General features: G+C 41.3%; 1 protein-coding gene across 9 annotated transcripts in view; it reads right to left on the bottom strand.

Annotated features, from left to right (window-relative positions):
- Positions 1-21,878, bottom strand: part of LOC117257970 (sushi, von Willebrand factor type A, EGF and pentraxin domain-containing protein 1-like) — a 34,786-nt gene that overhangs the window by 7,574 nt on the left and 5,334 nt on the right. For 8 of the 9 annotated variants that reach the window (XM_033628398.2, XM_033628400.2, XM_033628401.2 and 5 more), the window contains exons 6-21: positions 21,644-21,823; positions 21,323-21,502; positions 19,141-19,329; positions 18,842-18,941; positions 18,549-18,622; positions 18,276-18,455; positions 17,952-18,131; positions 15,185-15,364; positions 14,896-15,075; positions 13,919-14,098; positions 4,605-4,793; positions 4,304-4,403; positions 3,217-3,290; positions 2,944-3,123; positions 2,622-2,801; positions 756-800 (exon numbers count right to left, since the gene is read on the bottom strand). In XM_033628398.2, the coding sequence (XP_033484289.2) occupies positions 756-800; positions 2,622-2,801; positions 2,944-3,123; positions 3,217-3,290; positions 4,304-4,403; positions 4,605-4,793; positions 13,919-14,098; positions 14,896-15,075; positions 15,185-15,364; positions 17,952-18,131; positions 18,276-18,455; positions 18,549-18,622; positions 18,842-18,941; positions 19,141-19,329; positions 21,323-21,502; positions 21,644-21,823 (2,391 nt within the window). The remainder of the gene's footprint in view (positions 1-755; positions 801-2,621; positions 2,802-2,943; positions 3,124-3,216; positions 3,291-4,303; positions 4,404-4,604; positions 4,794-13,918; positions 14,099-14,895; positions 15,076-15,184; positions 15,365-17,951; positions 18,132-18,275; positions 18,456-18,548; positions 18,623-18,841; positions 18,942-19,140; positions 19,330-21,322; positions 21,503-21,643; positions 21,824-21,878) is intronic. The other variant, XM_033628402.2, reaches the window with a different exon arrangement.

The raw sequence follows: 21,878 nt of genomic DNA, 5'->3' as shown, positions 1-21,878 counted from the left end.
TAACTGTTTATGGGTAAAATTAACACTTGGGAATGTTTGTTTTTTGAATGAATTTGAGTGAATTCAGTATCTTTCAGATTCAGATTCATATTCAGAATACTTTATTAATCCCCGGGGGGAAATTGTTTTTGGAACAAAGCATTTTATAGCATTTTGACGATTTACTGCAAGAATGTGATCAAATACTGTACCTTGATTTATAAGAATCATAATTTATACTTGGGAATGTTTGATTTTTGAATGAATTTGAGTGAATTCAGTATCTTTCAGATTCAGATTCAGAATACTTTATTAATCCCCAGGGGGAAATTGTTTTTGGATTCACATTCTTGCAGTAAATCGTCAAAATGCTATAAAAAAAATTCTATAAATATCACAACCCTATTTACCTTGTTGCAAGAAAATAAACTCTAAATTCTTTTGTATGCTTCACCAGGACCATTTAACAGCATTTCCTTTACCCCAAAAATATGATTATAGGTTGATCCAAGATATAATCACATGGCTTTAATACTGTAAAACACCTCAGACTTTTGGTGTCGTTCACCTCAAAAAGTCCTTTTTTGGCCCAAACAAAGGTTGGCTTATTTGGGGTGGCAGACGGGTATGTTAACCAATTAATAACTATGGGTGTAAACCACAAGTTTCATCACATCCTATGCCAGTGGTAGGGGAAACAAAGAAGTTGCACCATTTTATCATGTGACAAACACTATGGCGCTTCAGATGGTTTTGAACATTAACATAGACTTTACCTGATGGTGTGGTGGTGGTGGTGGTGGTTTTAGGTGTGGTTGGTCCTACAAAAACAAAGGGCTAATCAGGACAGTGTTACCAACACATAGATATATTTATTCACTTTGAATATGTTGTTGTTGGCTGTAGGAACTAATTAAAATACATTGCACACACACTTTATTTGACACAGAAATTATTACCTCGCTGTTACCCCATATAATTGAACCCCCAACAGTCCAGCACTAGCTACGTTACCATGCTAGCTACATTAGCTATGGCTGATTGAAACAAACATCTGTAATCCTGGCTGTTTGATAATCCAATTGCATTGCCCCATCTGAAATATTTCCATGACTCCATTTAAGTACTTTAAAATAGGTGGGCCTGTATAGCAATATAGCCATACACTGTTATATGCCCACTTTCCAGGCATTTGCAGATAAGTACATTTCGAGCACTTGCTAACGGAACTCACAGGTAAGCACATACGAATACTCTGCAAAATGTCATGGCTGCACCCCTCTTTGGGGAAAAGAAAACCAAAGATCATACAGATGTCGGTGCAATTTGACGTGATTGGATTATAATTTTGACAAGTCTGTATGCATTTATTTCTTATTGAACATTTGTGTTTGTAGACATGTCAGATAATTGTTTTGTGACTTGGAGCTAGCACTGAGCCCACACTGTCACTGACTGCAGTCCCTGAGGAAATAATATTAGATTTTGGGAACACTGAAAAGGCGATTTCAGAGATAGGCAGACAGAAGAGTCTAAGTATGTGTTTGAAGGATATATCCAGGATGTCAAACAGACTCCGCAGCAAAAACATGTTAAAAAGACAAAAACAGTTAGCAGTGTGAGCCCAGTGTGCAGATCACAGTGCAAGAGTGAAAGGGAAACTGGGGCGTTGGTAGCGCAGTGGATAGAGCCGGCGCCCCATGTACAATGGCGATGCCTCGCTGCAGTGGTCGCAGGTTCGACTCCAGCTTGCAACCATTTGCTGCATGTCACCCCCCGTTCTCTCTCCCCCATTTCACTCTATCCTGTACATTAAAGCCCAATTTTCAACCAGCTGTGTGTCACCGCAGTGTGCGCAGATTAACAGTGTTTGGTTCCTGTAAAGGGGGGGTGGTCTTCATACTATGTCATAATCAGTAAAGAAGCAAAAGCAGCACAAGTATGCTATAACTTTAGTGACTAGCTAGCTAACCATGCACTTTTCAGGGTTTGATTTTGGTTTTGGAACAGGAAAGAAACGTACATCTTTTATTGACTTTTCACAAAAGGAAAACGGTTATTATTGATACATGACGTGCCCCAGGCACAACATTTAGCTCCAAATCTACAGAACCAGCCTGAAAATGAAGGAAGTCTAAAAGGATTGCATGACAGTCAGCTGTACAGTTATCGGACCCTTGCCAGAGCTGGCTGATGCTATGCTATGATTGGCCAGTCTCGAGGGGCGGGACTTAGTGAAGGGTCAATTTACAGTATTTCTGATTTCAAAACTTTTCAAGGAATTTCATGACTGTGGTAACCATGAACTAATTTCATAGATTCATCTTAAAATTTTAATTTTTGCATTTTTAAAATGTAGTTATTTCATGGCATATCTAACGGGCATATGAGGGAGAGCAAGAAAAAGAAACTGTTGCCATAGCAACTTCCTGATTTTTAAAACTTAACCACTGAGCAAAAGGGAGAAAACAAACCTATGCTATTTTAATCTAAACGGAAACCATGGGCAACATTATCTGATTAACCTAATCACATGTAAGAATGCGATAGCATCTGGATGATTATAAAATCATGTTCAAACATAACAGGCTAACTTTTCTTCACAAAACTAAACAAAATACAAATTGTCATTTATAACTTACTATGACATGTTGGAAGTCCAGGTGACCATTGGCTGTCTATTCCACATATCAGGGTGGACTCTCCTATCATAATATACCCAGATCTGCACTGGTACGTCACCGTAGACTGGTATCTATGAGGGGGTCGAGAACCCCCGATCCAATCAGCATTTGCAATAACAGGCTCTTCACAGTGAACCTCTGCAGACAAAAAAAAATTTAAATGGAAATTATTACAACTGTTCAAAATAACTTTTTCCAGAGTATATGAGAGTATCAGTCACTGTTGAGTTTACACAGGGAAAATGTTAAAAGATTGGATAAAAAAATGAAAGACACTTACTGATACATGTGGGAGGAGAAGGCTCAAACCCTCCATCAGCTGAACATGATATTGTTCTTGATCCAGAGAGTGTGTAATCTTGTTGACAACTGTACTCCACAACTTCTCCATATTGATAGACTTCTTTATCTGGCCTGAAAGTGCCGTTCTGTACTGGAGGTGGGGGATTACAAGTCACCACTGCAAAATACAAGTGACATCTTTTAGAACAGAGACAGACAATGAGCTTTTATTTTGTCATGTTGCTTGTATTAACACAGAGAGATTACCGACCTTCACACTCTGGCATCCTGCCCATCCACCCTTGAGCTCCACAGAGACGTGTGTTTTTTCCAACCAATCTGAAACTAGTTAGGAAATCCAAAAAAAAAAAAAAAAAAATATATATATATATATATATATATATATATATATATATATATATATATATATATATATATATATATATATAATTAACTAACTTCAGACAACAAATTTCAAGAAGGATCTGCAGGCCCTACTGAGCACCTGAGAGTAAGTTTTTTTATTTGGAAACATAATTGGTGCTGACATTTTCCTGTTACGGTCCGGGAGGCAGACACCGTCTCCACATTTAAGACTAGACTTAAGACTTTCCTCTTTGATAAAGCTTATAGTTAGGGCTGGCTCAGGCTTGCCCTGTACCAGCCCCTAGTTAGGCTGACTTAGGCCTAGTCTGCCGGAGGACCCCCCCTATAATACACCGGGCTCTCTCCCTCTCCCTCTCCCTCTCCCTCTCTCACTGCATCTTGCTAACTCGGCCATTCTGGATGTCACTAACTCGGCTTCTTCTCCGGAGCCTTTGTGCTCCACTGTCTCTCAGATTAACTCATATTGCAGCGATGCCTGGACAGCGTGACGTGTGTGGTTGTGCTGCTGCCGTGGTCCTGCCAGATGCCTCCTGCTGCTGCTGCCATCATTAGTCATTAGTCATACTTCTACTGTTATTATACACATATGACTATTGTCACACATGTATACTGTCAGATATTAATACATACTTTCAACATATTGTACCACAGTAGCCAGAACTATAACTATAATATTATTACTTTCAATAATGTTGTTGTAAACTACTGTCATTACCTCTCTCTCTGGTTTCTACCATTTTTTTTCCCCGTTAAAGGGGTTTTTTGGGGAGTTTTTCCTTATCCGCTGCGAGGGTCATAAGGACAGAGGGATGTCGTATGCTGTAAAGCCCTGTGAGGCAAATTGTGATTTGTGATATTGGGCTTTATAAATAAAATTGATTGATTGATTGATTGATTTTAGACTTAAAATATCATATCTGTCATTACATTTTAAAAACATGAATTATCAGAGTTATCAGCTTATTACTAACCCAACGTTGCAAGTGACCACTAGTTCATCACCAAACTCTGTCCCTCGAGGGTAGTCAACATTTCCATTTGGCACTTCTTCAGCAGCGCCACAGTTTCTCCCTGAAAAAAGAAAACCCTCATATGGATTAAATTCCTCCTTTAAAATTGACTGGATATTATTATGCACAAATAATTCAACAGGCTGGCTACTTCATATTATCAGTTACTCATCTAATCAAAAAAAGAGAATTTGTTCAAACTGGCTGTGAAATACTGCTGCTATTACCAATCTGAATGTAAAAATTATGTGCTAATATTTACTCTCGCATTTCAGCATCAAAGTACTCCAACTGCCAGCAGTACAAGTAATGGATGCAGACCCTCCTGCAGACACGTGGCCAACAGCACAGGCAAAACTAACTTTGGTCCCATCTGGGAATGTGTCTAAAAGAATGTATTCGTCCTTCAAATTCATGTTGTTTCCTCCTATAGGTCTGGTGCAGTCTTGAGCTATAATGAAAAATAGAGAAAGAGAAAGAAGAACACAGTGAGGACAAGATAGCGTTAGACAAAACACAAGCTTGTGTATAATAACATACAGTATGCAGCAAGCTTATCTGCTCTGCTACTGACCTTTAGTTGTAATGACAAGGCCAAGACTGCTCAGTAGAAGGAAGTAAGTGGCATCCATGACGGTGTATGACAACTCTGAGTGAAGTCAGTGAGTTTTCTGGCAAAGAAAAACACAAACATAAGCATTGCAAAATTAAAAATTATATGTATTATCATGAACAATATGACACGGCAAAACCCTAGTTTATACTAGCACTGATTCCAATCACGCAGAGCTATCTTCACAGAACACATTAAATTACAGTCATGCAAGCTTGGATGGATTACTGAACGGGCCTACCAGGCACAGGCCCACTGGCCCAAAGTGTCAGGAGGCCCCTTGGCCTTCACTTGCAAAATGTTACTCAAATTAACTCGTATCAACCAGAAGAAGACTCAAAATGACCATCAAGAGACACATAAGAAACAACTAGAGGTGCAAATGAACCACGGAGACACAAAATATCAAAAACAACCACACAGAGACACTAGGCAACTACAAAGAGACATAAAACAACCAAAAAAAGACTTTAGATTGCCTCAAAGAGACATAAAACTGCCTCAATAAAGCACAAAATTACCAAATAGCAACCCAAAGGGAAAGAATGCAGAAAGGACACACAAAATAAGGGCTGCCCCCGACTAAGAATTTCCTAGTCAACCATTAGCCATCATTTAGGGCCATTAGTCGACTAGTCGCCCGCATGTTTACGATATTAATTTGATTATTAAATGATATATTTTGGGCGGGGCAACACAATGGTTTGAGTTCAAGGTGTGAGAAAGAATAGTATCAGTAACGTTGTTAACACTGTGCTACATTACAGAGAAATACAAAACCGTACTAATGAACCTTCATTAACATAGGCCTATATTTTATCTACAAGTGCACGTCACACACTGAGCGAGCCGCCTGTTAATGACGCTGTGGGCTAATGGGCATGTAGCTACTTCCATGTTTCAGATGATACGTCATGTTTGTAGTCGACCAGTGAAGATGAGTTTACATATCACCCTGGGTTCGTCCTTCACCTTCTCAAAATGATCCCACACTTTGGATTTCCTGCCCGACATGTTATTAACTAGCCTGTGGAATAACCGCAGGTACCAGCCCTGGAAATTAACCTGACTCCTGTCTGACTGCTGAGCGTGGACACTTCTTGTGTCTGTCCTTTCAAATTAAACTCCCACATGGTCCAGTTATATAGAATTTGATTTATTTTGACAAGGTGCAGCTTTGTTTTTGTTGGGGTTTTTTCTGCGACTAAGCGACTACTGAAATCTTGCCAACTTAACAACCTTTCTGGTCAACTTATGTTTGGTTGACTTTTAGGGGGCAGCCCTACACAAAACAAAATACACAAATGACCTTACTGAGATACAAACAGAAAGATGCACAACGTCTACAAAGAAATGCAAAACCACCACAACCACTTGCGTCTTGCCCCTGCCAAGGACTGGCGATGAGGCCTTTTGCCTATCTGTGCCGAAGGACGCCATTACCTCATAATCTGCCTATGCATGCCAGTTATCTTCAACTGTGAGTTACATTAAACTAAAACGTCACCTTAAGAGTTTAGGTTAAAATATCACAAACAACGATACAAATGTAGTCTCAAATGTATGTACACTGGTCACTTGCCAGTCTTGGTTGGTAACTGTGCTCAGTATTGTCCTTTGTTGCCAAACGTCACTCAATATAAATCAGTATTAGCTTATTAGTGTGACGCTGCTTATATACTTTATCTTAACGGGTTTTTTCACAGCTTAACTGTAGCGTCAGCTTCAACTGGCAAATTCGGCACGTTTTAAAAGGGAGAAACACAAGAAAGCCAGCACAGCAGTAAAAGCTCACCCCGTATCATCAGTAACTTAACATTACCGCTGTAACTTATCACCCGTGTTTTCCAAACAGTGGGCGGTAACGAGTTGCGGTTAAACTAACTGCGTAAACCGAACTCTAACGTCCATTTATATGTAATATATGCCGAAATTACCTGTAGATCCTAAAGGTGATGAAATCCGCCAAATTGTGTTCACCTGACAGTCTGAATAAGCGCGTTTTCACTATATTATCAAAGCGTGAAGTCACAGCAGTTCCTGTAACCCAGGCTTAGAGTTAAGCTAGCAGGCTAACGTTAGCTTACCAGTTAGCTAACGTTAGCTTACCAGTTAGCTAACGTAACATCGTCAACCGTTAATCCTTCGTTGTTTCCAGTCGTGTTAGTGTCGCTCTTCTGTTATCTGTTAATTTCGGTTAGAGCAGTTTGTTAAGGCACGAAACCGTTTTTGACTTACCCAGCTGAGTGTGAAGGATCACTACAATGGTCGCTGAGCTTCAGTGATCTTCGTTTCCCCCTTGAGCATGAACGGGTGTGACTTCCGGTCTGACATAGGCGTGGCTTTTGCATGTATTCAGTAAGTCACATCTGACTCACAGCAAAAGTCAAATGAACATACTGTTGACCTCTATCCATGAAACTTCAATAAAACACTACAAACATGTGTTTTTGGACTTTTATCGGTGCTAATAACTGATCTGAGTGTCTGTTATGCCTCGGCCTACCTCCAAACGAACAGTAAATAAATGCTACATCAAGAAAACCCTCTGTAGCTGCTGGTGGAATGTAACTAAGTATATTTATTCAAGTACCGTACTTACTACTTACTTGACTTCTTTACAAATTAAAATGTTTGCATAAAAACAGGACAAGTTCATAAAATATGCTGCTTTGTTATAAGGGACTGTTCTTTATTTATGTGGCTGGGGTGGTACTTTTTTTTCTTTTTACCATTCCCTGAAGCTACAAGTATTACTTTGAGTGTCCCTGAGTGACTGGCAGAAAATACATGACCCTCCCTCGACCATAAATTAGGCAGTAGATGTTTAAATCTTACCCCTTGATGTTTGAAAGTGAAGTCATGCATGTTGCTTAGTTCGTGCAAACTGTTTATTTGTGGCCAAAGTTTAAATGAGACATAGAATAAAATGATTTTGATGAAATATCACTGTTTTAAGATCACATCTGGTTTTGTTTTTTTCCTGACGGAAGCACTCATGGCACATGATGCGTCCAAGGACTGTTGAAATTTGAAAATCCAATGACAATTTCTGTTTTTACAGTTTCAGCTACGATAAATGGTGTAATTTTTTAAAAGAAAACATGTCTGCATATTTTCTTTAAAAGTCTGAAGTAAAATAAAAACAAAATACAGCCATTTCAATTTATATCCCCCTCCCTTAAGCCAAAATAAAAACATAAGCCCCTCCCCAGTGCTTAGAAAATAACTTGACATGCCTCCCTCTTTTGCATCACCCCTCCTCCCCCCTCATAAGTAACGAACAGTCTCTAAATTAAACTACCCAACAGATTATCCTCCTGAGACCCACACTTTTGTATGGTATGCTTTTTTTAATTTCTCCTAGTTAATTCGGATCAATTGGACCCGATAAGTATAAAAAACATTGTCAACAATAATAATAAAGTCCCAATGTCCTCAGATGAGTACCTCTTATCTCGTTGTCTTATCTCGTTACTGTCGCTAAATTGGTTCAAATTTGTTGCCATATCAAACTACAAACATTATTAATCATAAATAAGCAAGTTTCAACCATAAAATGTGATCAGGTTTTGGACCTTGTCCACTTTTGTGTCGGGATCAGCTGCAGACTGACTTGGCAGAGATGGCTGCCATCTTGTTTTTCCATTAATGAATGAATTGTGCTCTTACTACCACTAGATGGCACAAAAAGTGTCCACGAACGAGGACAACAGGTCTAAGTTAAGTAGAATGACGTATAAGGTCAAGTGAACCCAAAATGTGATGTCCTCATATGAGGACACAGGGTCTCAGGAGGATACCATTAGTTGATTAATCAGTTAGATGGCTGACAATTGGCAGCTATTTTACTAAACATTTAAGTGACCCTCTAGTTTATTTTGAATAATTTTTATGTATTGGGGGCATGTTTTAATTTCTATTTTTTTACACTTTTTTTTAAATAGGGTACTCTTTCTTTTCATAGTTAAAGTACATTTTCCTCATTATACTTTCTTACTTTTACTTAAGTTACATTTCAATGCAGGGCTTTTCTTGTCACAGAGTATTTTCACAGTGTGTTTTTTTCCTAAGTGAAGGAACTGAAGACTTCCTCCACCACAGCATATTACCATACAGGGCTTAAGAAGCCAACTGGGCACCCCTTCCTAGAGCTGTTTGGTCCATACGATGTAAGGACAGGGCACTAGATCTAAACACCCTATAGAAAACCTGAAAGGACTAACAGAAGGTTTAAAGATGGCGTCGCTGTTGTGACTAAAGTTAATGTGAATGCAACTCCTTACATTTCCCAGAATGTCTTTGAACTCTCCTGGTAATGTTGACTGATGTGTCATGTTCTGTCTAGTCACAATTTGCCTTCATTTCAATGGTAACAATGGAGACCACTGGACCAGGCATTCACAAAGCGTGATGTAATGGTCCCTGCCCTGGCAGGGCCAATAAGAGGAAGTGATGTACTTCCCACAGAGCAACAAGTAATCGGTCTTTTTATAAAATGTTCCTCTTTAACTATTTTCCTCTCCTGCCCCGAAATCACACAGCCCACTTCCCTTTTATGTCACTTCCAACATCTTAAAAATAATACAAAGCTTGTGCAGGGTGGTTACGGAATCTTGGGAATGGAACATATTTTTTATGATTTGGACATACAAAGTCATTTTTTACTTTCTAGTTGTAATAATGACGGGTACAATATTTACAAAAACCAGACAAACCCAACAGCCCACATAGTCTGAAAGTGACAAACAGTTTCTACAGTACATTGTAAGTAGTACAATATTAGGGGATTTGCAGCTTTTCACACAAGGAAAACAGATGACTCCATCGCAGTTACTGGACACCACAAGTTCAAGGATGATAACTCTGCTTTCTAGCTTCAGATCGATGGGCTGTTATAGGTAATATATTGTATTCTGTGTCCAGCACTGAACATAATCCTCCTTCTCAAACTCAGTCAGTATATTTCTATGTCATAAAACAACTTATCGCTGATTCATTGTTTGTGCAACAGACTGGTTTCCTAATATCAGGCTGAAGTATTTGCATTTCTCTGAAGACACTTTCCTTGTGCACACAGGCCTACATCACTCATAAAATTTACACTCTAGTTTTACCTGGAACAAAGACTAAAGCAACAGCAAGCTTTACATTTTTATTTTGACACGCTCCGTCTTTGAATCATCTCTCAAATCACACTCATGTATCAAAATAAAGCCAACATACTCGAAGTCAGTGCTGCCACATGGCCTTTATAATGACCCAGTGTGGAGGGAGATGAGAGCAGTGCTGTTTACGGTCAGGATCCGTGGGTTTGGCTTTCCGTTGTAAAACACCCATGGCCTCAAACACGCCCTGCCCGTTTCCTAATCTTCTATTGTATGAGCTGTTTACATGAAAGAACAGAATGAAAATAAGCACTCAGGCTGACTGCATTTGCTTGATCTGTTAAAAATAAATTCACATTCTAACAAATCAGGAATGTTCACAGAGCAACAACTGTTCTTCATCATTAGCCATGGTCAACACTGCCAGTTGTAAAAGTTCTGATGTTTATTGATACTATTTCAATAAATATAAACATAAAGGACTCTATGTCAGGTATCAGTTCAAGGGGGATCCAAATGCAGACTAACAGGCATGTTGAATTTTTAATAAAAAGCAAGCTTTAATTCAGACGATAGTAATGATCCAGTACAGGCAGGTAACTAAAAGTCAAAATGCAAGCAGAGCCAAAACTAAATTGAAATTCTGAAAAACTGAAATCCAAACAGCACACCAGGCAGGAAATGGAGCAGGGAATGACACCAGGAACACAGGGGTGAACACAGGATGAATATGGGATGAATATGGGAACAACACAGAATGCACACAGGACGAGCACAGACAAACTGACCAAGAACAAAGGGAAACCCAGGTATATATAGTATCTCACATAAGTGAGTACACCCCTCCCATTTTTGCAAATATTTCATTATATCTTTTCATGGGACAACACTATAGAAATGACACTTTGATATAACTTAAAGTAGTCAGTGTACAGCTTGTATAGTAGTATAGATTTACCTTCCTCTGAAAATTACTCAAAACACAGCCATCAACATCTAAACAGCTGGCAACATAAGTGAGTACACCCCACAGTGAACATGTCCAAATTGTGCCTAAAGTGTCAATATTTTGTGTGCCAACCATTATTATCTAGCACTGCCTTCACTCTTTTGGGCATGGAATTCACCAGAGCTCACAGGTTGCTTCAGGAATCCTCTCCCACTCCTTCATGATGACATCATGGAGCAGATGGTTGTGAAGACACCTTGCGCTACCCCACCTTCAGCTTGAGGATGCCCCACAGGTGCACAGGTGAGTTTATCACCTTCACCTTCAGCTTCCTCAGCAAGGCAGTTGTCATCTACTAGGTGTGTTTAGGGTCATTATCATGTTGGAAAACTGCATTGCAGCCCAGTTTCTGAAGAGGAGCGATCATGCTCTGCTAGGAATTCATGTTTCCCTAAATGAACTGAGCTCCCCAGAGCCAGCAGCACTCATGCAGCCCCAAACCATGATGCTGCCACCACTATACTTGACTGTAGGCATGGGACAGTTGTCTTGGTGCTCTTTCAGCATGTGTGGCACCTTGGTGAAGAGCACCAAGACAACATGATAATGGCCCAAAACACACCTAGTAGATGACAACTGCCTTGCTGAGGAAGCTGAAGGTGAAGGTGATAAACTCACCTGTGCACCTGTGGGGCATCCTCAAGCTGAAGGTGGAGGAGCACAAGGTGTCTTCACATCCATCTGCTCCATGATGTCATCATGGAGGAGTGGGAGAGGATTCCTGAAGCAACCTGTGAGCTCTGGTGAATTCCATGCCCAAAAGAGTGAAGGCAGTGCTAGATAATAATGGTTGGCACACAAAATATTGACACTTTAGGCACAATTTGGACATGTTCACTGTGGGGTGTACTCACTTATGTTGCCAGCTGTTTAGATGTTGATGGCTGTGTTTTGAGTAATTTTCAGAGGAAGTTAAATCTATACTACTATACAAGCTGTACACTGACTACTTTAAGTTATATCAAAGTGTCATTTCTATAGTGTTGTCCCATGAAAAGATATAATGAAATATTTGCAAAAATGGGAGGGGTGTACTCACTTACGTGAGATACTGTATACACAGAATACTAATCACAAGAACAAGACACAGCTGGAGTAGGAAGACATGGGCAAAAGGAGGGAAATGGAGATTTGCCAACAACAATGGTTTGGAGGGGAACACAACGGGGGAGCAAACAAGCCCGTCCCAATACCCCCCTTGGCCCTACCCCTAGATTTGCACGTTCCCGCGAGGGGTAGGGGTGTCCCAATTCCTTTTTGCGTGTAGGGGGTAGTGGGTATGAAACTAGTCCTTCGGAGCGAGGGATTTCAGATGCTGACTTGCCAGCGAGGGGTAGACATTGCCATGGCTACCACCAAGCAAGAGACGGGGAAAAAAGTTCAGACATGTACGGTTAATTTCGCAAATAAACATGAAACGTTTTCGAATAACTGTGTATTTGTGTAGAGAATGGTATAACAATTTTTATTGCTATTCATGACGTCTAGATTGGAGTTGACAGCAAGCTAGCCAGCTAGCTAACGTTACCTTCGTCAGGTTGCTTGTTAGCTAGCTAGTTAGCTCGCACTGTCTGGCATCTGTCCTGTTCTGCAAAATTGTCGGATTTTTCACATTACAATAACATGCCAGCTATTATAACTATGCTGCCTCATAATTTTAGCTAGCTAGCTAGCAGAAGTCCCCTGTTGTACATATCTTATTACTCTAATGGTACGTTAGTAGCAAGCATAATAGTAGCTCCATTGTAGATGCCGGTTGGAAATGTAGATGGCTCGTGGCTTCCTGTTTAAAATAGTTACGTATGCGTGAATGTAACCGACGCAGTGACGTAGTGAGTGGTGTCCCAGTTCCTAGGGAAAGATTTCAACCCCTACCCCTTGTTGCTTCATTTCGAGGGCCAAGGGACAGTGGGCAAGGGCTAAGGGTAGTGGACAAGGGGGTATTGGGATTAGGCCTAATACAGAACAGGTGTGAAGGGAAGACTCTGGAACAGGGAAGGACTGATGAGACAGGTGTGACAGAAAAGAGATGGAAAAACACACAAGGACAGGAAGTAAAACCAGACCCAACACATAAACATAACAGGCTGACTTTTCTTTACAGACCTAAACCCAGTTTATTTATGACTCACGTTGACATGTTGGAAGTCCAGGTGACCATTGGCTGTCTATTCAACATGTCAGGATGGGCTCTCCTATCATAGTATACCCAGAGCTGCACTTGTATGTCACCGTAGACTGGTATCCATGAGGGGGTCGAGAACCCCAAATCCATTTAGCATTTGTAATACGAGGTTCTTCACACTGAACCTCTGCAGGCGAAAAAAATATTAAATGGAAATGAATGCAACTGTTCAAAAGAACTTTCCAGAGTATGAGAGTATCAGTCACTGCTGAGATTACAACGGGGAAAATGTTGAAAGGTTGGGGGAAAAAAAGAAAAACACTTACTGATACATGTGGGAGGAGAAGGCTCAAACCTTCCATAGGCAGAACAATATATTAATCTGGATCCAGATAGTGTGTAATCTTGTTGACAACTGTACTCCACAACGTCTCCATACAGATAGATTTCTTTATCTGGCCTGAAAGTGCCGCTCTCTACTGGAGGTGGGGGATCACAAGTCACCGCTGCAAAATATAAGTGACATCTTTTAGAACAGAGACAGACAATGAGCTTTTATTTTATATATATTTTGTATTAACACAGAGAGATTGCCAACCTTCACACTCAGGCTTAGAAAACAGTTTTTCTGATTTCATACCTTTTAAAGGAATTTCACGACTGTGGTAACCCTGAATTAGATTTATAGATTCATCCTAAAATTTTGTCATTTATGACTTACGTTGACACGTTGGAAGTCCAGGTGACCACTGACCGTCTCTTCCACATGTCAGGGTGGACTCTCCTATCATAGTATACCCAGGTTTGCACATGTAGGTCACCATAGACTGGTATCCATGAGGGGGTTGAGAACCCCAGATCCACTCAGCATTTGTAATAACAGGCTCTTCACACTGAATCACTGCAGACAAAAAAATATAATAAATGGAAATTAATACAACTGTTCTTAATGAAGGGTCAATTCCAAACCATTTACAGGCCTAGAAAACAGTTTTTCTTATTTCATAACTTTCTAAGGCATTTCATGACTGTGGTAACCCTGAATCAATTTCATAGATTCATCCTGAAGTTTTATATTTGGCGTTTTTAGGGTTCGAGCCCCATGCGGCGCAAGGACCCTTTTGAAATGCAAGGAATTCTTCTTGAAAAGTCATGAAACTTTGCACACATACCACAATTGGTGAAAAATTGTATATTTTAAGGGTCTCATGCTTCGGTGCAAAAAAATGGCTCAGTAGCGCCCCCTACAAAAATTCTATGAAGCAGCCCCCAAAGCTGGTTTAACCTACATGTACAAAAATTGGGAGGCATATGTAACATCCCAAGATGTACAAAAAGTCTCTTGGAGCCATACCCTAAAGCCAACAGGAAGTCAGCCATTCTTAATGTAATGTGCAATTTTGGCCATTTCCTAGGGGTCTGACTTTAACAAACTCCTCCCACAGATGTGATCCAGTCGTCTTAAAATTTAGTGTGTACCATCCTAAGACATTGGACATCAAAAGTTGTTCAAAGTTTGAGTTGTTGTCAAACTGTGTGATCGTGGGGAGGCGTCAAACTTCCATGTTTCCCTACCAAACAGGAAGTGGTTTGTAACTCCAGCATACATGTTCTAATCTGCCCCAAACTTCACGTTTTATAAGACTGCAGGCCAACCACATGCGCATTAGGTGTCATGGTGATTGATTTATGACTTACGTTGACAAGTTGGAAGTCCAGGTGACCACTGACCATCTCTTCCACATGTCAGGGTGGACTCTCCTATCATAGTATACCCAGGTTTGCACATGTACGTCACCGTAGACTGGTGTCCATAAGGGGGTCGAGAACCCCAAATCCACTCAGCATTTCTAATGACAGGCTCTTCACATTGAACCACTGCAAGCAATTTTTTTTTTTTAATGGAAATAAATACAACTGTCCAAAATAATAGCTGAGTTTACATGGGGAAAATGCTGAGAGGGAGAACATTTTTTTAAACACTTACTGATACATGTGGGAGGAGCAGGCTCAAACCTTCCATGGGCTGAACAATATATTGATTTGGATCCAGAGAGTGTGTAATCTTTTTGACAACAGTACTCCACAATGTCACTATAGTCATAAGATTCTTTCTTTGGATGGAAAGTGCCATTCACTATTGTAGGTGGCGGATCACAAGTCACCACTGCAAAATAGAAATTGCATATATTAGAACCGAAATAGACACTAGAGTTTTCATTAAGACGTTATTTACAAGTGGCTTTCAAATCAGAGAACACTGCCAGTTTAAACTGGTGGTAAAATATTGCTGCTATCAGGAGTTTAAATGTAAAATTCAAAGTCATGTTGGGTTCTCCAACAGGTTTGTAAAAGTTGACCATATGACTTATGACCATGTTCATCTCTGCTTCCCACATCTGCCTTACCTGTAGGGTGTTATGTTGGTTCATAGATATTATTAATATTTTGTACACTTCACTAATTATTTTCTTGTCTCCATTTCCCATGTGTACTTCTTTTATAAAGTTTTCTATAGATGTAGCTTTTATGAGTTTGCCCACTCATTGTGTGTTGTCAGGAAAGTTCTTCACTGCAAGTATTTAAAGAAGTCTTTCCAGGGGAGATCAAAATCATTTTTCAACTGTTCAAATGTCTTAACATTATCGTTGTTGGGGCGTCGGTGGCTTAGTGGTAGAGCAGGCACCCCAATTACAAGGCTGTTGTCGCAGCAGCCCGGGTTCGACTCCAGCCTGTGGCCCTTTGCTGCATGTCACTCCCTCTCTCTCTCTCCCCCTTTCACACTTGTCTGTCATATCAAATAAAGTTTGATAGGACAGACCCCCTCCCCCAAAAAAATATCAAAAGATTATTGTTGTTAAATAACTGATGCAGATAGGTCGGTCCGTGATCTGACCATTCTCTAAAGATGGCATCCAGACTGTTAGGTGTAAAGGTCTTCATAGATCTAGTGCTTGTCAATGAAGAGATTAGCTTTGGTAGTCCAAAGGACGGACTTTATTTTATTCCAGATTTTGAGTGTAATCTTAGTCCAGTATGACATTTCTTTTGTAGGGGCATCTAGAAAGGGTAGGATTTTCAATGGCTCTGTGCTCATATATTTTTCAATATTAAGGCAGCGTGTGTACACTCCTCCGAGAATCGCCACCTTAACGTGGTGGAGGAGTTTGAGTGTCCCTGTGAACCTGGGTGCTGTGTTGTCGGGGGCTAATAGCCCCTAGTGGGGTCTCCCAAGGCAAAGTGGTCCAGGGGGAGGGACCAGACTAAGAGCGATTCAGAGACCTTCAATGAAACAGACCACTCGGGAGAATAGTACCTCACCCGGTATGGGGAAACCAGGGCCTCCTCCTGGAGACAGACCCGGGGGGAGAGGTCGCCAGCGAGCGTCTGGTGGCCAGGCCTTAGGCCATGGGGCCCGGTCGGTCTCAGCCCGAAGAAATAACATGGAGCCATCGCCCTGTGGGCCCACCACCCGCAAGGATAGAAATTGGGGTCGGTTGCATTGTGTGCCGGGCGACAGGCAGGGGCGGGGGACCTGGCGTGCCGATCCCTGGCGTCGTGGACTGGCTTTTGGTACGTGGAATGTCACCTCTCTAGTATGGAAGAAGCCGGAGCTGGTGCCCTCAGCTGGGGACCTCAGAATTGCATCCCTGCTTTTCGCAGATGATGCGGTTCTGTTGGCTCCATCACACCGTGACCTCCAGCATGTGATCGGGTGTTTTGCAGCCGAGTGTGAAGCAGTTGGGATTAGAGTCAGCACCTCCAAGTCTGAGGCCATGGTCCTCTGTTGGAAACCATTGGTTTGCCCTCTCCGGGCTGAGGGAGAGTTACTGCCTCAAGCAAGGGAGTTCAAGTATCTTGGGGTTTTGTTCATGAGTGAGGGTAGAATGGAGCGTGAGATGGATCGGCGGGTCGGTGCGGCTTCTGCAGTGATGCAGGCGCTGCATCAGTCCGTCATGATGAAGAGGGAGCTAAGCCAGAAAGCAACGCTTTCAATTTACTGGTCCATCTACGTCCCAACCCTCACCTGTGGTCATGAACTCTGGGTAGTGACGGAAAGAATGAGATCGCGGATACAAGCGGTGGAAATGAGTTTCCTCTGTGGGGTGGCTGGACTCAGCCTTAGAGACAGGGTGAGGAGCTCGGACATCCGGAGGGAGCTCGGAGTAGAGCCGCTGCTCCTTCACGTGGAAAGGGGTCAATTGAGGTGGCTGGGGCATCTGATCAGGATGCCTCCTGGGTGCCTCCCGCTGGAGGTGTTCCAGGCACGTCCCACTGGTAGGAGGCCCTGAGGCAGACCCAGAACACGCTGGAGGGATTACATATCTCGTCTGGCCTGGGAACACCTTGGGGCCCCCGCAACCCGGACCCGGATAAGCAGATGAATATGGATGGATGGATGGTGTTTGTGCCATTTTGAATCCATACTACAAAGGCTTTGTTTGTGGAATTTTTTAATGCAACAATATCATGCCATATATAACAGGCATTTGAGTGAGAGCAAGAAAAAGAAAGTGTTGTGATAGCAACTTCCTGATTTTTAAAACATAACCACTGAGCAAAGGGAGAAAACAAGCCAATGCTAATTTAATCTAAAAGGGAAACCATGGAGAGAAGTATATAGAACGTTACGTGATTAAGCTAATCACATGTAAAACTGCAATAGCATCTGGATTATAAAATATGTTCAAACATACCAGGGTGACTTTTCTTTACAGACCTGAACTCAGTACTAATTGTCATTTATGACTTACGTTGACACGTTGGAAGTCCAGGTGACCATTGGCTGTCTATTCCACATGTCAGGGTGGACTCTCCTATCATAGTATACCCAGGTTTGCACATGTACGTCACCGTAGACTGGTGTCCATAAGGGGGTCGAAAACCCCAAATCCACTTAGCATTTGCAATAACAGGTTCTTCACAGTGAACCTCTGCAGACAAAAAAAATATAAAATGGAAATTATTACAACTGTTCAAAATAACTTTTTCCAGAGTATATAAGAGTATCAGTCACTGTTGAGTTTACACGGTGAAAATGTTAAAAGATTGGATAAAAAAAAATGAAAGACACTTACTGATACATGTGGGAGGAGAAGGCTCAAACCCTCCATCAGCTGAACATGATATTGTTCTTGATCCAGAGAGTGTGTAATCTTGTTGACAACTGTACTCCACAACTTCTCCATGCTGATAGACTTCTTTATCTGGCCTGAAAGTGCCGTTCTGTACTGGAGGTGGGGGATCACAAGTCACCACTGCAAAATACAAGTGACATCTTTTAGAACAGAGACAGACAATGAGCTTTTATTTTGTCATGTTGCTTGTATTAACACAGAGAGATTACCGACCTTCACACTCAGGCATCCTGCCCATCCACCCTTGAGCTCCACAGAGACGTGTGTTTTTTCCAACCAATCTGAAACTAGTTAGGAAATCCAAAAAAAAATATATATATATATATAATAATTAACTAACTTCAGACAACAAATTTCAAGAAGGATCTGCAGGCCCTACTGAGCACCTGAGAGTAAGTTTTTTTATTTGGAAACACAATTGGTGCTGACATTTTAGACTTAAAATATCATATCCGTCATTACATTTTAAAAACATGAATTATCAGAGTTATCATCTTATTACTAACCCAATGTTGCAAGTGACCACTAGTTCATCACCAAACTCTGTCCCTTGAGAGTAGTCAACGTATCCATTTGGCACTTCTTCAGCAGCGCCACAGTTTCTCCCTGAAAAAAGAAAACCCTCATGGATTAAATTCCTCCTTTAAAATTGACTGGATATTATTATGCACAAATAATTCAACAGACTGACTACTTCATCTTATCAGTTATCCATCTAATCAAAAAAAGAGAATTTGTTCAAACTGGCTGTGAAATACTGCTGCTATTACCAATCTGAATGTAAAAATTACGTGCTAATATTTACTCTCGCATTTCAGCATCAAAGTACTCCAACTGCCAGCAGTACAAGTAATGGATGCAGACCCTCCTGCAGACACGTGGCCAACAGCACAGGCAAAACTAACTTTGGTCCCATCTGGGAATGTGTCTAAAAGAATGTATTCGTCCTTCAAATTCATGTTGTTTCCTCCTATAGGTCTGGTGCAGTCTTGAGCTATAATGAAAAAGAAAGAAAGGAAAAGATGAACACAGAACAAGTGAGGCCAAGATAGCTTTAGACAAAACACAAGCTTGTGTATAATAGCATACAGTATTTAAAGAAATCTGTCCAGGGGAGATCAAAATCATTTTTTAACTGTTCAAATGTCTTAAGATTATCGTTGATAAATAACTGATGCAGATAAGTCCATCCATGATCTGACCATTCTCTATAGCTGGCATCCAGACTGTTAGGTGTAAAGGTCTTCATAGATCTAGTCTTGTCAATGAAGAGATTAGCTTTGGTAGTCCAAAGGCCGGACTTTATTTTATTCCAGATTTTAAGTGTAATCTTAGTCCAGTGTGACATTTCTTGTGTAGGGGCATCTAGAAAGGGTAGGATTTTCAATGGCTCTGTGCTCATATGTTTTTCAATATTAAGGCAGCATGTGTATGTACCATTTTGAATCCATACTATCAACGGCTTCATTTGTAGCATTTTATTAATGTAGTAATTTCATGGCATATATAACGGTTGAACTCAATCTTTTATAGTTTCAAAATAATCAAAGTTTGGGTACCCTGCATGGTCAGTGCTTAGTAGCGCCCCCTTTTGGAAAGTATCACAGCTTCTAATCGCATTCTGTATCCAGTGTTTCAATTCTTGTTTGAAGGATTTTCTCCCATTATTCCTGCAAAAGGCTTCTACCTCTGTGAGATTCATGGGCCGTCTTTATGCACTGCTCTTTTGGGGCCTATCCACAGATTTTCAATGATGTTTAGATTGGGGGATTGTGAGGGTCATGGCAAAACCTTAAGCTTGCGCATCTTGAAGTAGTCCATTGTGGATTTCAAGGTGTGTTTAGGGTCATTGTCCTGTTGTAGAATCCATCCTCTCTTCATCTTCAGCTTTTTCTATAGATGCTGGGATGTTTGCTTCCAGAATTTGCTGGAATTTAATTGAATCCATTCTTCCCTCTACCTGTAAAATGTTCTCTCCGGGCTGAGGGAGAGTTACTGCCTCAAGCAAGGGAGTTCAAGTATCTTGGGGTCTTGCTCACGAGTGAGGGTAGAATGGAGCGTGAGATGGATTGGCAGGTCGGTGCAGCTTCTGCAGTGATGCAAGCGCTGCGTCAGTCCGTCATGATGAAGAGGGAGCTAAGCCAGAAAGCAAAGCTTTCAATTTACTGGTCCATCTACGTCCCACCCCTCACCTGTGGTCATGAACTCTGGGTAGTGACGGAAAGAATGAGATCGCGGATACAAGCAGTGGAAATGAGTTTCCTCTGTGGGGTGGCTGGACTCAGCCTTAGAGACAGGGTGAGGAGCTCGGACATCCGGAGGGAGCTCGGAGTAGAGCCGCTGCTCCTTCACGTGGAAAGGGGTCAGTTGAGGTGGCTGGGGCATCTGATCAGGATGTCTCCCGGGTGCCTCCCGCTGGAGGTGTTCCAGGCACATCCCACTGGTAGGAGGCCCTGAGGCAGACCCAGAACACGCTGGAGGAATTACATATCTCGTCTGGCCTGGGAACACCTTGGGGTCCCCCAGGAGGAGCTGGAAAGTGTTGCTGGGGAGAGGGATGTCTGGGGTGCTTTGCTTGGCCTGTTGCCCCCGCAACCCGGACCCGGATAAGCAGATGAATATGGATGGATGGATGGTGTTTGTACCATTTTGAATCCATAATACAAAGGCTTTGTTTGTGGATTTTTTTAATGCAATAATGTCATGCCATATATAACAGGCATTTGAGTGAGAGCAAGAAAAAGAAAGTGTTGTGATAGCAACTTCCTGATTTTTAAAACATAACCACTGAGCAAAGGGAGAAAACAAGCCAATGCTAATTTAATCTAAAAGGGAAACCATGGAGAGAAGTATATAGAACGTTACGTGATTAAGCTAATCACGTGTAAAACTGCAATAGCATCTGGTTTATAAAATATGTTCAAACATACCAGGGTGACTTTTCTTTACAGACCTGAACTCAGTACTAATTGTCATTTATGACTTACGTTGACACGTTGGAAGTCCAGGTGACCATTGGCTGTCTATTCCACATGTCAGGGTGGACTCTCCTATCATAGTATACCCAGATCTGCACACGTACGTCACCGTAGACTGGTATCCATGAGGGGGCCGAGAACCCCAAATCCACTTAGCATTTGCAATAACAGGTTCTTCACACTGAACCTCTGCAGACAAAAAAATATAAAATGGAAATTAATGCAACTGTTCAAAAGAACTTTTTCCAGAGTATATAAGAGTATCAGTCACTGTTGAGTTTACACGGTGAAAATGTTAAAAGATTGGATAAAAAAATCAAAGGCACTTACTGATACATGTGGGAGGAGAAGGCTCAAACCCTCCATCAGCTGAACATGATATTGTTCTTGATCCAGAGAGTGTGTAATCTTGTTGACAACTGTACTCCACAACTTCTCCATACTGATAGACTTCTTGATCTGGCCTGAAAGTGCCGTTCTGTACTGGAGGTGGGGGATCACAAGTCACCACTGCAAAATACAAGTGACATCTTTTAGAACAGAGACAGACAATGAGCTTTTATTT

The sequence above is a fragment of the Epinephelus lanceolatus genome, chromosome 8 (genome assembly GCF_041903045.1).
Source record: "Epinephelus lanceolatus isolate andai-2023 chromosome 8, ASM4190304v1, whole genome shotgun sequence".
In the NCBI taxonomy this organism is placed as follows: Eukaryota; Metazoa; Chordata; class Actinopteri; order Perciformes; family Serranidae; genus Epinephelus; species Epinephelus lanceolatus.
This window is presented reverse-complemented; position numbering and strand designations above follow the sequence as displayed.